We start from the raw sequence: 17,242 nt of genomic DNA, 5'->3' as shown, positions 1-17,242 counted from the left end.
TTATTAGAAAATGGAGGAAGTTCAAGATGACGGTCAATCACCCTCGGTCTGGGGCTCCATGCAAGATCTCAGCTCGTGGGGCATCAATGATCGTGAGGGATCAGCCCAGAACTACACGGCAGGACCTGGTCAATAACCTGAAGAGAGCTGGGACCACAGTCTCAAAGAAAACCATTAGTAACACACTATGCCGTCATGGATTAAAATCCTGCAGCGCACGCAAGTACCCCCTGCTCAAGCCAGCGCATGTCCAGGCCTTTCGGAAGTTTGCCAATGACCATCTGGATGATCCAGAGGAGGAATGGGAGAAGGTCATGTGGTCTGATGAGACAAAAATAGAGCTTTTTGGTCAAAACTCCACTCACCGTGTTTGGAGGAAGAAAAAGGATGAGTACAACCCCAAGAACACCATTCTAACCGTGAAGCATGGAGGTGGAAACACAATTTTTGGGGGATGCTTTTCTGCAAAGGGGACAGGACGACTGCACCGTTTTGAGGGGAGGATGGATGGGGCCATGTATCGCGAGATCTTGGCCAACAACCTCCTTCCCTCAGTAAGAGCATTGAAGATGCGTCGTGGCTGGGTCTTCCAGCATGACAACGACCCGAAACACACAGCCAGGGCAACTAACTTCTACATGCTTTGTAAGTAGGAAAACTTGCAAAATCGGCAGTGTATCAAATACTCGTTCTCCCCACTGTGTGTATGTGTGTATATATATATATATATATATATATATATATATATATATATATATATATATATATATATATATATATATATATATATATATATATATATATATATATATATATATATATATATATATATATAGCATTTTGTTGGTGGCACGAATTTTATATAATAATTTAAATAGAAAAACTTGGGGAAAAAAGTGTTGAATCAAGTGTTGTTGTTTTTTGTACCAGTTCATGAAATATCATCGGAAATATATATTTTTTGCAACCTGTATGGCGCAATTGTCAAAATGTTTGTCCTCAAATGAAACTGGTATATTTTTCTATTTGTGCCAATTCCTTTCAGCCAATTTGTATCCTTAATATATGGCCGGCAAATAAGTTCCCTGCCTTCTCCCTTTTCCACTTGCCTCTTCCATTTTTTTGGTAATGTTGCAATCAGTTGGTTGTATAAATTTGGATTGAGCACATATTCCCATAGCTGCATATGTGACAACTCCTCTGATCCTATTCATAATATAATTAATAAATATAATATATTTTTTTCCATAAATATTTTTTTATTTTTATATTAATCATTATATTTGAGTTTAACCATAACATTTGTTGTAATATTTGTTTTATATTTTCTGGAGGACAAAACTGAAATTGTAACTAGCTTTGTATAGCTTGTTTAAGAAAGGGCAATACTTTAAACAAAATTTCATTTTCAATTAGTTGGAAATGAGAAGCTATCTGTATTAAGGCAAAATGGCCGTATTAAAAAAATAAAAAAAAAATAAAAAAAGGGGATGTGCCTTAATCTACTGGGAACCATTTTGGGTTTAAGTGTAACTTTTATGTATGAGTGAAGCTTTTAGTGAGAGGTTTAAAATGTAAACATTTTAGCCCCCCAAACTCATATTCATTATATCAATAGGCACGTTTAATTTTGTCTGGCTTAGCATTCAAAATAAAAATAAATTATTTTTGCTAATTTGACTTTTAAAACAAGTATGGAGTAGGCATTGCCATTTAGTCAGTAAGTGAACTGATATGACCAAAGAGTTCATCAATGTGAAGTATTTACTTCTCCATGGTTGCAGAATTCTTTCTATTTTTGCTAACTTTCTATTGAAATTGATTGTGGTAAGTTCATTTATATTTTTGAGATGTGAATACCAAGTATGTCTACTTCACCATCTGTAATATGGTAATATGGTTTTAGTCCAGAGAGGCTAGAAAAGTGATCAAGATCTTTAATGAGACTGCAGGGATCCAGATTGCGTACTTAAGAAAACACTTGAGTCATCGGCATACATTGACACTTTTGTTTTTATCCCCTGGATTTCTGACCCCTTGATGTTTTGGTTTTTATCAAATTTTAATAGCTAGCATTTCAATGGCCATAATAAGTAGATATGGAGACAACGGACAGCCTTGTTTTACTCCTCTTAAAAGCTCAATACTTTGAGAAGTAACCATTATTTACTATTTTACATCTGAGGTTGCTGTACATAACTTTAACCCATTGTATAAAAGATTCACAGAAATTAAAGTAATCCAGGCATTTATATATAAATTCTAGTCATACTTTATCAAACGCCTTTTCAAAATCTGCTGTGAAGACCAGGCCTGGAATCTTTGATATTTCGTAATGTTCAATTGTTTTCATGTAAATTATCTCCAATATATCGTCCATGTAAATAAAACTTGTCTGATCAGGATGAACAATATCTGATAAAACCTTTTTTATTCTGTGCACTATGCATTTCGCCAGGATTTTCGCATCACATTATTGACGTGTTAGAGGCCTTCAGTTTTCGAAATAGACTGGATCTTTATACTTACCACCTGGGTCCTGTTTTAGTAGTAATGAAATCAGACCTGGTTGAGTACCTGAAAGTTTACCATTTATATAGGAGTAATTAAAACATGCTAATAATGGATCTTTGAGAACATCAAAGGTCTGATACTGGTATACCATCAAGCCCGGGTGTTTTTTCAGACTGGGGCAATAAATATTTTCAAAGTTCCTCTTCTGTAAGTTGGCCTTCACACAGGTCTTTCTGTAAATTTGTTCATTTTACATTATTATTATGAAAGAAATCCTTAGTTAACATCATTCAGTGGAAATGGAGACTGAAAAGAAAACGTGCAGAAAATATTTTGCTTCCTCTTTCAAAATATAATATGGTGACTCATGAATGACTCCATTTAACGAGTTTCTGTCAATTATTTTTGGTAGCATTTCTATGTTGAAGATTAAAAATAAAATAAAAGGTTGTGCGTTTTACAATTTTCCATCCAATTTCCTTTATTTTTGTAACAAATTACACTTAATCGTTGAATAAGTACCTCCATTTCTTTGTTTTTCATCTAACCTATTTTGTTCCTCTAGAAGTTTCCATTACCATCTACCTGCACTGTTACTTCCTCTATTTCCTTTATTAGTCTAATCTCTTTTGACCTAAAATGATTTTGTTTTAATGAGTATTGTATTGAATGGCCTCTAAAAGTACATTTTAAGTGTCTCATACAATAAGGGGATCTGCTGTACCTACAGTGGGGCAAAAAAGTATTTAGTCAGCCACCAATTGTGCAAGTTCTCCCACTTAAAAAGATGAGAGGCGGGCCTCCCGGGTGGCGCAGCTGTGCCATCAGAGTCCCTGGGTTCGCGCCCAGGCTCTGTCGTAACCGGCGGCGACCGGGAGGTCCGTGGGGCGACGCACAATTGGCCTAGCGTCGCCCGGGTTAGGTCGGTAGGGGTGTCCTTGTCTCATCGCGCACCAGCGACTCCTGTGGCGGGCTGGGCGCAGTGTGCGCTAACCAAGGTGGCCAGGTGCACGGTGTTTCCTCCGACGCATTGGTGCGGCTGGCTTCTGGGTTGGATGTGCGCTGTGTTAAGAAGCAGTGCGGCTTGGTTGGGTTGTGTATCGGAGGACGCATGCCTTTCAACCTTCGTCTCTCCCGAGCCCGTACGGTAGTTGTAGCGATGAAACAAGATAGTAGCTACTACAACAATTGGATACCACGAAATTGGGGAGAAAAAGGGGTAAAAATTCAACAACAACAAAAAAGATGAGGCCTGTAATTTTCATCATAGGTACACTTCAACTATGACAGACAAAATGAGAAAAAAAATCCAGAAAATCACATTGTAGGATTTTTAATGAATTTATTTGCAAATTAAGGTGGAAAATAAGTATTTGGTCAATAACAAAAGTTTATCTCAATACTTTGTTATATACCCTTTGTTGGCAATGACAGAGGTCAAACATTTTCTGTAAGTCTTCACAAGGTTTTCACACACTGTTGCTGGTATTTTGGCCCATTCCTCCATGCAGATCTCCTCTAGAGCAGTAATGTTTTGGGGCTGCTGCTGGGCAACACGGACTTTCAACTCCCTCCAAAGATTTTCTATGGGGTTGAGATCTGGAGACTGGCTAGGCCACTCCAGGACCTTGAAATGCTTCTTACGAAGCCACTCCTTCGTTGCCCGGGCAGTGTGTTTGGGATCATTGTCATGCTGAAAGACCCAGCCACGTTTCATCTTCAATGCCCTTGCTGATGGAAGGAGGTTTTCTGTGATTTGAAATATTTTCCACACACATACAACAGCTATGTGGAGTCTGCTTGGACACTGGGTCCCTGCTCTCCCATGCCGAATTGCCTGAAGCCACAGGGCTCTTTTCGCATGCTCCATTTCCCTATGTGGGATTTTTGACCTGGTTACATGTACATGGAACAACACAGCAGCATTTTGGCATGTTTTGTTATTTTTGTATAACCAAAAATGAACAGCGAAGTTGGTTCTTTTACACTGGGGGGTCAGTGGGAAAGAATGTTTGTGGGCGTGGTCGAGGGGAATTCCTTATTATGACATGAGTATCGACTCAGACTATTGCGAGCGTACCCATGAGTTTACCAGTCAAATTGACTGGGTTAGAGCTTCCAAGCCCATTCTATTTATTATATTTCTATGTAATCAACACTCGGGTAACACAGAGCCGTTCAGTATGAAGAAATTTTTTTGAAACGAAGGATATAGCTGAACTTGTCCAATATGATTGTAGTTTTCTATTGAATAAAGTTTAACCGCAGTGTGCCCTACTGAACAAACCCTGGTCTCCCATCAACAGCCAGTTTGGGACTTGGGCCAGAATACTCCTACTCTTCCCAAAAAGGGTCATGGAATGCATACCCAGATTTACTCGGAACCTTGTGTAACTGCTGAAAAATGTGCCATGTCATACCAAACAGTAGAAATGTGTTTATTTCTAAATGGACAATAGCGTGTTCCAGATCATTCTGTGGTCGGTTGGTTTCTATTCTTCCTGTCCATTTGAGTCTCCATCTCCTGCTGGGTTTAGTATCTGAGGGTATCTGAGGGTTCTTTCCCAGTGGTTCAAGAATAAGGGCTAGCCTTGTCTGATGTATGTTCTGAGTTTGGCTGACAGGGCCTTGACTGTGTTTGCCCCTGTCAATCTGTCTTGACACACACTCATTTTTGGGGAGTCATCTCAGTTGATGTGAGACAATGGCATCGCTCCAGTGGGACTTCTCAGTGAACAATCAGGAGAGATAAGATTCTCATCCTGGTCACGCGTAAGCCTACTCTAAATGTGACGTAAACTCTTCTAACTCGATTGTCAGTTTACTCATGAGTTGGCCAAGTAGTGCAGATCAATTATTCAAAAGTTTAAAAAAAATATTTTACCAACTGCCAGCCATAAGTAATCGATGTAGAACATTCCTGTTGGTGTTCTATGGTCAAGAGTAATAATAAGCTATGCATTTTACAGTTACACATTCCTAGTCCAGTACCACCCAACAGACATGACAAGATAAGATTCACTTTTATTGTCCGGAACATTCAAAACACTACTAACAGAGTGTAAACTCAGGCCTACTCTCTCTGAGTCTCTGTCCTCACATGCCCCCTCGTTTGTCATCTGCAGGTGGAGTTTGAGGCGGTGAAGCTGGAGCTCACCCACAAGGAGGAGCAGGATGAGGTTCTCCGGGCCCAGCTGGAGGAGGCGGCGCGGCTGAGGGAGATCGCTGAGCATCAACTGGACGAGGCCCTGGAGGCCCTGAAAGAGGAGAGGGAGCAGAAGAACAGCCTGAGGAGGGAGCTCTCGGCCCTGGCCCTCAACCCCTTCGACTCTGTGGGCAACCTGGAGCTGCATCTGGAGCAGCTGGATGACAGTGGCGATAGCGGAGGGGGCCAGAGGAGCTCTGAGGACCAGGAGCACGACCAGGACAGCGGTTACAACAATGGCCCAGGGTCTGGTTGCGCTCCTACTAATCCTAACCCCAAGGCAAACGGGCACGTCCAGCGCTTCTCCACCCCCAGGAACAGTGATGTGTTCCTGAGGCCCGCCCCTGGCCTGGTGTCTGACCTTCTCAGTGAGCTGCACCTCTCAGACAGCCAGAAGCTCAAACAGCAGCTCATGCAGGTACACAATGGGCTCATATCCACAGAGATTCCATTAAATTACTATATGCAGGCCTAGAATTTCATGGTCACTAAAGATCCCATGGCACTTATTGTAAGAGTACGGGTGTCAACCCTGGTCTCCTGGCTAAATTCCCAATCTGGCCCCTTATACCATCATGGCCATCTAATTATCCCCAGCTTCCAATTGTCTCTTTCATACCCCCCTCTACCCTGTAAATATCCCCCAGGTCGTTGCTGTAAATATGAATGTGTTCTCAGTCATCTTACCTGGTGAAATAAGGGTAAAAAAATATATTTCAGGACGCAGAGGCCATCTACATGGGCACCAAGGACATCAAGGACACCAAAATAGCCGATTACATTTATTTGAAAACTGACAAACACTAGCTATTTTTTGTTTTTTTGTTTAATTTCCGCCCCTTTTTTCCCTAATTTTGTGGTATCCAATTGTTAGTAGTTACTATCTTGTCTCATTGCTACAACGCCCGTACGAGCTCGGGAGAGATGAAGGTCGAAAGCCATGCGTCCACTGAAACCCAACCAAGCCGCACTGCTTCTTAACACAGCCCGCATCCAACCCGGAAGCCAGCCGCACCAATGTGTCGGAGGAAACACTGTGCACCTGGTTAGCGTGCACTGCGCACGGCCCGCCACAGGAGTCGCTAGTGCGCGATGAGACAAGGATATCCCTGTCGGCCAAACCCTCCCTAACCTGGACGACGCTAGGACAATTGTGCGTCGCCCCATGGACCTCCCGGTGGTGGCCGGCTGCGACAGAGCCTCGGCGCGAACCCAGAGTCTGGTGACAAAGCTAGCACTGCGATGCAGTGCCCTAGACCACTGCGTCACCCAGGAGGCCCTTTACTAGCTATTCTTTTAACCTCTTGGAAATACCTATCCCGTATCGGTGAGAATTGTCATCAAATACACTAATTATCATAGCGCAACGGTCAAAACATATTACTAGAAATTGTTCATATTCATGAAATCACAAGTGAAATATAGTGAAACACAGCTTAGCCGTTTGTTAATCACCCTGTCATCTCAGATTTTGAAATTATGCTTTACAGCCAAAGTAAGACAAGCGTATGTGTAAGTTTATCCATAGCCTAGCATAACATTATGTCCAGCTAGCAGCAGGAAGCTTGGGTCACGAAAATCATAAAAGCAATCGAGTCAACCATTTCCCTTTGATCTTCGGATGTTTTCACTGACTAGACTCCCAGTTTGACAGAAAATGTTCCTTTTGTTCCATAAAGATTATTTTATACCCAAAATACCTCCGCTTGTTTGTCACGTTATGTTCAGAAATCCACCGGAAATAGCGGTCACGACAACGGCAAAAAAAAAATCTAATTATATCCATAATATCGACAGAAACATGGCAAACGTTTTTTTATAATCAATCCTTAAAGTGTATTTCAAATATCTATTCGATAATATATCAACCGGGACAATTGGCTTTTCAGTAGGAGCGAGAGGAAAAATGACTACCTCTGTCTTTTACGCAAGAATCACTCTGAGAGCCCTCAGCTGACCACTTAGGCAATGCAGTCGTTTACGCTCATTCTTCAACATAAAGGCGTGAAACTACGTCAAAATGCTGTAGACACCTTAGGGAATACGTAGGAAAAGGAATCTGGTTGATATCCCTTTCAATGGCCAATAGGGGTGCATAGGAAGACAACGGTTTCAAAATCAGAGGCACTTCCTGATGGGATTTTCGTCATGGTTTCGCCTGCAATATCAGTTCTGTTATACTCACAGACAATATTTTGACAGTTTTGGAAACTTTGTGAGTGTTTTCTATCCTAAACTGTCAATTATATGCATATTCTAGCATCTGGTCCTGAGAAATAGGCAGTTTACTTTGGGAACGTTAAAAATAGTGCCCCCTAGTTTCAAGAGAAAAACATACTGTACGTTTATGTTAATGTACATAAATAATTTGCCTTCGTGTAGGTGATAGCCAATAATTATTGGCTACAGCCTGTCATGTCCAGAGCGATGCTGACATGGAGGCGCTTGTGTGTAGAAATACATACATACATACATACATACATACATACAGTTGAAGTTGGAAGTTTACATACACTTAGGATGGAGTCATTAAAACTCGTTTTTCAACCACTCCACACATTTCTTGTTAACAAACTATAGTTTTGGCAAGTCGGTTAGGACATCTACTTTGTGCATGACACAAGTACATTTTAGCAACAATTGTTTACAGACAGATTATTTAACTTATAATTCACTGTATCACAATTCCAGTGGGTCAGAAGTTTACTTACACGAAGTTGACTGTGCCTTTAAACATCTTGAATATTCCAGAAAATTGTCATGGCTTTAGTAGCTTCTGATTGACTCAAATGGTGTCAATTAGCCCATCATTGGTGTACCAGTGGATGTATTTGAAGGCCTACCTTCAAACTCAGTGCCTCTGCTTAACATCATGGGAAAATCAAAAGAAATCAGCCAAGCCCTCAGAAAAAAAAATTGTAGACCTCCACAAGTCTGGTTCATCCTTGGGAGCAATTTCCAAACGCCTGAAGGGACCACGTTCATCTGTAAAAACAATAGTACGCAAGTATAAACACCATGGGACCACGCAGCCGTCATACCGCTCAGGAAGGAGACGCGGTGCGAAAAGTGCAAATCAATCCCAGAACAACAGCAAAGGACCTTGTGAAGATGCTGGAGGAATCGGGTACAAAAGTATCTATATCCACAGTAAAACGAGTCCTCTATCGACATAACCTGAAAGGCCGCTCAGCAAGGAAGAAGCCACTGCTCCAAAACCGCCATTAAAAAAAGCCAGACTATGGTTTGCAACTGCACATGGGGACAAATATCATACTTTTTGGAGAAATGTCCTCTGGTCTGATGAAACAAAAATAGAACTGTTTGGCCATAATGACCATCGTTTGGAGGAAAAAGGGGGACGCTTGCAAGCCGAAGAACACCATCCCAACCGTGAAGCATGGGGTTGGAAGCATCATGTTGTGGGGATGCTTTACTTCATGAGTGACTGTGTGCTTCACAAAATAGTTAGCATCATGAGGCAGGAAAATGATGTGGATATATTGAAGCAACATCTCAAGACATCCGTCAGGAAGTTAAAGCTCGGTCGCAAATGGGTCTTCCAAATGGACAATGACCCCCAAGCATACTTCCGAAGTTGTGGCAAAATGGCTTAAGGACAACAAAGTCAAGGTATTGGAGTGGCCATCACAAATCCCTGACCTCAATCCTATAGAAGATTTGTGGGCAAGGAGGCCTACAAACCTGACTCAGTTACACCAGCTCTGTCAGGGGGAATGGGTCACAATTCACCCAACTTATTATGGAAAGCTTGTGGAAGGCTACCTGAAATGTTTGACCCAAGTTAAACAATTTAAAGGCAATGCTACCAAATACTAATTGAGTTTATGTAAACTTCTGACCCACTGGGAATGTGATGAAAGAAATAAAAGCTGAAATAAATCATTCTCTCTCTTATTCTGACATTTTTATATTCTTAAAATAGTGGTGATCCTAACATAAGACAGGGATTTTTTACTCTGATTAAATGTCAGGAATTGTGAAAAACTGAGTTTAAATGTATTTGTCTAAGGTGTATGTAAACTTCCGACTTCAACTGTATATACACTAAACGCCAGTCATGTTTGAGAATTATAATGCAGGATCATTATTAATATCTAAAGGCTCGATTCTGTCGACACACTTGAGCCATGTTCGTTCCGAAAGGCCAATGCCTGTTGCTCACTGCAACATCGCCCACCTTGCAATTTGAGCGGAGGCAGTCAACATTTTGAAGCGATTTAACCATAAATGTAATTGTTTAACCTGCTAGTTTTTTGTAATTTCATGAGTTATGTCTTACCATGTTTCGACCATAGGATTAAGGGGATTATTTTATGAACACTTTCTCATAAACCATCGAAACCAGTAATTCTCTCATGTTCGCAACGTTCTTTCATGTCCAGCAACCCAAGACACAATCCTAGTCATATTAACAACCCATGCTTGTTGTCTTTAGATCTTTCTACATTTCTGAAGGATATTTTACTCTGTCATGTGAAACCGCTCGCATTTGCGGTGCACTTTTGAGAACGGTGTTTTACCGCTAATTGCATTTTGGAACATTCACGCTAATAGTGTACTGCCGTGTGCACATCGTAGCGCTTATAATGTGAAGAAATGGACTAATAGTTAATCAAAAAAATTCAGCTAAACGTTCGGATCTGTTGCATCAGCCTCATTTCTTAGAAAATATTTTTTGATGTACAGTGGTTGTATGAATGTGGGATCTATCGCATCCCACAACTGTTCCAGACTATGTTTGGAATATTTATTTCTCGCACAAGACAAGCTGACCAATAGAATAGGTCAACTTTTGCACTATGGGGATAGTAGATTTACATAGGCTAGTGCTTTTGCTGTTCGTTAGGCCTACTCATCTTGTTGGCTGACAAAGTATATGTGGATAGTTTCTAACATCTTCAATATGCACCTAAGAGTTCAATAAGAGGGATGCGTGCAGTTGTGTCCCGATATCTGTCTTCACTTGTAGCCTGCTTCGGAGCTGTGATGCCTGTGAGAAGGACCCGATCACGTGACGAACATTGGCTAATAAGAATGTAGATATTTGAGAGCCTTGTGAGTGAGAGGTGCTTCTGAGCATGACGATTGGCAGCTGGGAGAAGGGAATTATAATGATTATGTTCAGCAGGCACATTCTGTATGTAATGTATACTAACTCACTTCAAGGAATCATCTGTTTACATTTTCTTTCAGTGAAGAATTGTTTAAATGCAACCACATTGAAACAGACATGGCCTGTAGACCACGTGTCAGTGCCTAGATGTAGCTCTGCTCTAATTCTGCTACTTGTCCTTTGGGCTTGTACTTTCTATGAGAATTATGAAGGTTTCAGGCAGGTTAGCTTTGCATGACTGAGAGGCAGGCCTGCTATGTTTGCTGTTTCCGCCAATAGACCACATCCTGCTACAAATAGAATTGGATCACTCAATGAGTCTCTCTCGTGACGCTACTGACAGTAAAGGTTCAAATGGCTCAACAAAGACCGTATTGCACATTAAATTGGCACTTTCCTACACATTCCTATAGCTCTGCTCAGTCTTTCCTACACGTTCCTATAGCTCTGCTCAGTCTTTCCTACACGTTCCTATAGCTCTGCTCAGTCTTTCCTACACGTTCCTATAGCTCTGCTCAGTCTTTCCTACACGTTCCTATAGCTCTGCTCAGTCTTTCCTACACGTTCCTATAGCTCTGCTCAGAACTCTTGTTGCCGTTGGTCTACTATTTCCATTATGTAAGTAAATGCTGTGCTTGACTTGTACTGAAATAGGTGCTTGCACTCATTTTGAGTGCCAGTATTGCACATAAAATATTTATATTTTATGTGCAATGCATTTGAGCTAATATTCTGTAAGAGGTGCAGGGACTCGAGCACTAGAAAATGTGAGGTGCCGGTACGTTCCAGTGAGTTCCTGCTCAAGTCCAGCACTGTGTAAATGTATAATGCACTTAGCTGTGGCTTGGTATTGCTGTTGCTCAACACAGGCCCAGCAGGTGTTATAAGAGTACTTGAGTGGGTTGAGCCAGTGCTGCTCCACTACATGAATAATAAATTAGTTGGATGAAAAGGCACTCCAGGGCGAAATGTATGTTAACAGTCTAAGAGAATATCTCTTGTCTCGCTGAGAAGAAATATCAACCTGCTGAAATATATAACTGACATCACTTGTCTAGTGCAGAATGTGTTGTTCTGTGCAGTCGCCTGAATTCTTGGTACAGTAAATAATCTCTCAGGAAACTCAAAATTAAAAATGCCATGTTTTGCTATACATTTAGCAATCTATGAAGCAAATACCTGTTTTAAGCAATGGTTTTGGAACAAAGTGGCACTTTTAAATAGCTGGAAAATATGTAATTCATTCTGTTATACACTACCAGTCAAACGTTTTAGAACACCTACTCATTCAAGGGTTTTTCTTTATTTTTACTGTTTTCTACATTGTAGAATAATAGTGAAGACATCAAAACTATGAAATAACATCTGGAAGGAATCATGTAGTAACCAAAAAAGTGTTAAACAAATGTAAATATATTTTATATTTGTGATTCTTCAAATAGCCACCCTTTGCCTTGATGACAGCTTTGTACACTCTTGGCATTCTCTCAACCAGCTTCATGAGGTAGTCATCTGGAATGCATTTAAATTAACAGGTGTGCCTTGTTAAAAGTTAATTTGTGGAATTTCTTTCCTTGGTGTTTGAGCCAATCAGTTGTGTTGTGACAAGGTAGGGCTGGTATACAGAAGATATCCCTATTTGGTAAAAGACCAAGTCCATATTATGGCAAGAACGGCTCAAATAAGCAAAGAGAAACGACAGTCCATTACTTTAAGACATGAAGGTCAGTCAATCCAGAACATTTCAAGAACTTTGAAAGTTTCTTCAAGTGCAGTCGCAAAAACCATCAAGCGCTATGATGAAACTGGCTCTCATGAGGACAGCCACAGGAAAGGAAGACCCAAACTTACCTCTGCGGCAGAGGATAAGTTCATTAGAGTTACCAGCCTCAGAAATTGCAGCCCAAATAAATGCTTCAGAGTTCAAGAAGAGACACATCTCAACATCAGCTGTTCAGAGGAGACTGTGTGGATCAGTTCTTCATGTTGGAATTGCTGCAAAGAAACCACTACTAAAGGACACCAATAAGAAGAAGAGACTTGCTTGGGCCAAGAAACATGAGCAATGGACATTAGACTGGTGGAAATTTGTCCTTTGGCCTGGAGTTCAAATTGGATTTTTTTTGTTCTAACCCCCTTGTCTTTGTGAGACGAGGTGTGGGTGTACGGATGATCTCTGCATGTGTATTTCCCACCGTGAAGCATGGAAGAGGAGGTGTGATGGTGTTGGGGTGCTTTGCTGGTGACAGTCTGTGATTTATTTAGAATTCAAGGCAAACTTAACCAGCATGGCTACCACAGCATTCTGCAGCGATATGCCATCCCATCTGGTTTGGGCTTAGTCCCACTATCATTTGGTTTTCAACAGGACAATGACCCAGGACAATGTAAGGGCTATTTGACCTAGAAGGAGAGTGATGGCATGCTGCATCAGATGACCTGGCCTCCACAATCCCCCGACCTCAACCAATTTGAGATGGTTTGGGATGAGTCTCTCAACCAGCCAACAAGTGCTCAGCATGTGTGGGAACTCCTTCAAGACTGTTGGAAAAGCATTCCAGGTGAAGCCTGATGAGAGAATGCCAAGAGTGTGCAAAGCTGTCATCAAATATGTCTCATATGTCTCAAAAATAAAATATATTTTGATTTGTTGAACAGGTTTTTGCTTACTACATAATTCCATATGTTATTTTTTGATGTCTTCACTATTATTATACAATGTAGAAAATAGGAAAAAGTAAAAACCCTTGAATGAGTAGGTGTTCTAAAAGTTTGGACCGGTGGTGTATATTTAGCAGTACAAAGCCAAATAAAAATTACGCAATGGTTTTCAGTCCTTTTTTCTGTTCCTCTCTTTCTCTAGGCTGAGCGGGATAAGACTGGTCTGGCCAACACTGTCCAGGACCTCCAGAGGCAGTTGGAGCTGTCCCAGCAGGCCTTTAGTGAGCAGGAGGACAAGGTGGGCTCCCTGACCCAGCAGCTGGAGGCCGTACAGCTGCAGAAACACATCCTGCCCCAGGGGAAGGCAGCGGGTGACCGGGGGGACGGCAGCAGCAGGACCCTGGACAACGGTGCGGATGACTACGACTATGAGCTGGACATAAAGAGCACTGAGGTGCTGGAGGCCCGGATGAAGGCGGCCGGCGAGGAGCTGCTGAAGCTGCGTGAGGAGCTGTCTCAGGCAGGGAAACGTTACTCGGCCCTGGAGCAGCGCTGCCGGCAGGAGAAGGAGCGGTGGAGGGGAGAGGCCCATGAGCTGGCTGAGAAGATCCGCCAGTGCATCAAGTCCAGCCGGCAGGACCAGGAGCGCATCAGCGAGCTGGAGAAGGAGATCGGAGCGACGAGGAAAGTGGCTACTGATTCTGAGGGTCATCTCAGCGTGGCACAGGAGGAGCTGCTGGCCTTCTCTGAGGAGCTGGCCAACCTCTACCACCACATCTGTGTGTGCAACAACCTCACGCCCAAACGCGTCACCCTGGACTACTACCGCGACGGGGCCCGGGGGCAGTCAGGGGGGAGCGGAGGGAGGTCCAACCACCTGCACCCCCATCACGGACGTAACAAGCGCCGCTCCAACGAGTTGTTTGCGAAAGCAGTGCACGGAGGGGATGGAGACAGTAGGCCTGGTACTCCCCAGGACTCCCGTGACAACTCCCCCTCGACACGCTGCTCCTCCCCCTCCCCAGTCTGCCCTGGCTCCCCCACGCTGGACTTCAGGGACCCCTCCAACGTACGTAACCTGGTGGCTGTCATCCGCTGCCAAATCAAACACCTCCAGGTACGAATGCCGCCGCCATATTGTCTTCCACTAAACATACATATTTAATGGAGGGTTCATTTAATAAACACACGTTTCTTTTATCTTTTACCAGATCTAATGTGTTATAGTCTCCTACATTCATTTCACATTTCCACAAAGTGTTTCCTTTCAAATGGTATCAAGAATATGCATATCCTTGCTTCAGGTCCTGAGCTATATGCAGTTAGATTTGGGTATGTCATTTTAGGTGAAAATTGAAAACAAGGGTTGGATCCTTAAGAGGTTGTCATAGTATGCCGTGCTGAATTCTGGTCCCACGGTACAGAATGTATTATTTGGCTTCTTTCAGAAAGCTGTTAAGCAGAATGTCTGGCGCTTGGTATTATTTGGGAAGTAGATATCTGGGAACTGTAGTATAGTAGACTAATAATACTACATATGAGAGATATTTTGGATCATTTTTACATTGCTTTAGTTCGGTGGAAAGACCTCTTCAGACACAGGTGTTTCCTGAGTGGTCCATCATGTCAGTGAAACTGAAAGTATGCTGAATAACATCACTAAGGCAATAAGCACTCGTCATGCCTGTTTCCCTCAGGTGGCGGTGGACCTGTGTCGCCACCGGGGCACGCTGCCCTATTCGGGAGGGATCAGCTGTGGAGGGGAGCTGGAAAGTGAGGCCCTCGCGGAGGAGGTGCTGAAGCTCAAGTCTCTCCTCAGCACCAAGAGAGAACAGATTGCCACTCTCAGGACTGTCCTCAAAGCCAACAAACAGGTAACGTACAACAACAAACAAGGTCATGCAATAGACACATCAAGTTGAACACGCACACATACACACAACACACACAACCATCAGACTCAGATGGGTCACTTACTGTGTAACAAGATGTACCAACTTGACTATCGTAATTGGTCTTACCAAATGGTCATCAATGAGGTGTAGTTCTATTTTTGTCTTGAAAAGAAGTTTAGTCTATTTTTTCATTGAGGGTCTGGGGCTGACTGACTCTCAGCCTGACGTGTCCATGACCTGTAATCCTCAGACAGTCACTAGATAATGTCCTGACTTGATAACAACTGAACATTCAATCAGACTTTTCCTCTGGTCTTTCTCTCTATTTTTTGTATCCTGTTCTGTTTTCTTGGCTTGTCAATAAAGCCTTGGGTATCTGACCCATAGCCACACCAGTAAGGTCTGTCTTCTGACTGCTAGAACCATCAGTCTGCCTGGAGGGGATGTTCCTCTGTTCAATTGTCTCATATTTGTTTGCGATCTATATATATTTTTCTATGAAAAACAAATGATATTCCCTAAAAAGAGGGGGGAAGGGGTGGGTGAGACATGATTGGACGGTCTGAGTGTAGACTGAGTCAGAGAGGGAGTATGATGACGTCTTCCTCAGAGATCTTCCAGTACACTGCTCCTTCCTCCCCCTCTACTCTGTACGCCTCCAGCCCTGGCTGACCTTCTTCTGTCAACCCCTTCTCTCTCTCTCTTCTCTCCTCTTTCCCGCTGTCTCACACACACACACAAACTCTAAGGCTAATCTCTGCTCGATTAGGCGAGCGTCTCTGTCACGGGTTAGCCTCTGAATTCAGATGTCTGGTGCTCTTCTATTCTACTGCCACAAAGATTCAGAACTATGATGTTTTAATAAATTACTATCATAAAACATGTGTGGTTAACCTTTGTTCCCTTCTAGCACAGTTATATAAATATGGCCTTTATTTACATTGTAGTCATTTACCAGACACTCCAGAGCGACTTACAGTAAACTTTAGAATTAAGATATTTACCAGTTAATTGTTGGTAATTTGCTTTGACAGGGTCGATGCTGTATTTCTTGTTTCTGTTTAAATAAAGGGTTGATATTTTCATTGCTAAAAATATGTCCCATCTGACATTTTTTTAAATTTGCGTTGCACTAACAGATGAGAGGTCAACTTTGCCATCTGTTATGTACTTGATGTATTTTCCCCAGCTGTAACAATGAATCCTAATGTTTCTATTCCAGACAGCAGAGTTGGCTCTGAGCAACCTGAAGACCAAGTACGAGACAGAGAAGAGCATGGTGTCTGAGACCATGGTGAAGCTGAGGAACGAGCTTAAGGCCCTGAAGGAGGACGCTGCCACCTTCTCCTCACTGAGGGTGATGTTCGCCAGCCGGTACAGTCATTTATATACTGTCCTTTTTATATTCCCAATCACCAAGAATAACAGCAATCTAGAGACCTGAGTTGGAGGAGTGCAGTAACCTCTATTTGTTTGACAATTTAAAAACAGAAATCAGCATCACAAGTGAATACACTGTATTTCAAGTCTGAGGAAACACACACAAAAGGGATTTCAGTTGTGTGTGTCAATTGGTGATGTGCTGCAATCAAAAATATACATATTGCATGATGTCCAAATTCCTGTTAGGTTTACTCTGAGATTAGCATTCCAGGCCTATTTTCTACCCAGCTGCACATCCACAGACTAGCTTCCCTCTGCTGCTGTGAGCAGATCTACACCTAGCAGTAGACTGTAGACACTCCAGTGGAACTAATTGTTCTCCATCTTTAAGCAGCTAATCGTCATGTTTGTGCTCCTGTGGCTCATGTTTAGATGAGACAGTCAGAC

At 42.3% G+C, this 17,242-nt stretch overlaps 1 protein-coding gene across 2 annotated transcripts in view; it reads left to right on the top strand.

The window, feature by feature from the left end:
- The window catches only part of LOC139416658 (protein bicaudal D homolog 2-like), a 39,397-nt gene that overhangs the window by 17,704 nt on the left and 4,451 nt on the right, over positions 1-17,242 (top strand). For both annotated transcript variants that reach the window (XM_071165602.1, XM_071165601.1), the window contains exons 5-8: positions 5,640-6,137; positions 13,720-14,634; positions 15,215-15,391; positions 16,635-16,786. In XM_071165602.1, the coding sequence (XP_071021703.1) occupies positions 5,640-6,137; positions 13,720-14,634; positions 15,215-15,391; positions 16,635-16,786 (1,742 nt within the window). The remainder of the gene's footprint in view (positions 1-5,639; positions 6,138-13,719; positions 14,635-15,214; positions 15,392-16,634; positions 16,787-17,242) is intronic.

The sequence above is a fragment of the Oncorhynchus clarkii genome, chromosome 9 (genome assembly GCF_045791955.1).
Source record: "Oncorhynchus clarkii lewisi isolate Uvic-CL-2024 chromosome 9, UVic_Ocla_1.0, whole genome shotgun sequence".
Lineage (NCBI taxonomy): Eukaryota > Metazoa > Chordata > Actinopteri > Salmoniformes > Salmonidae > Oncorhynchus > Oncorhynchus clarkii.
This window is presented reverse-complemented; position numbering and strand designations above follow the sequence as displayed.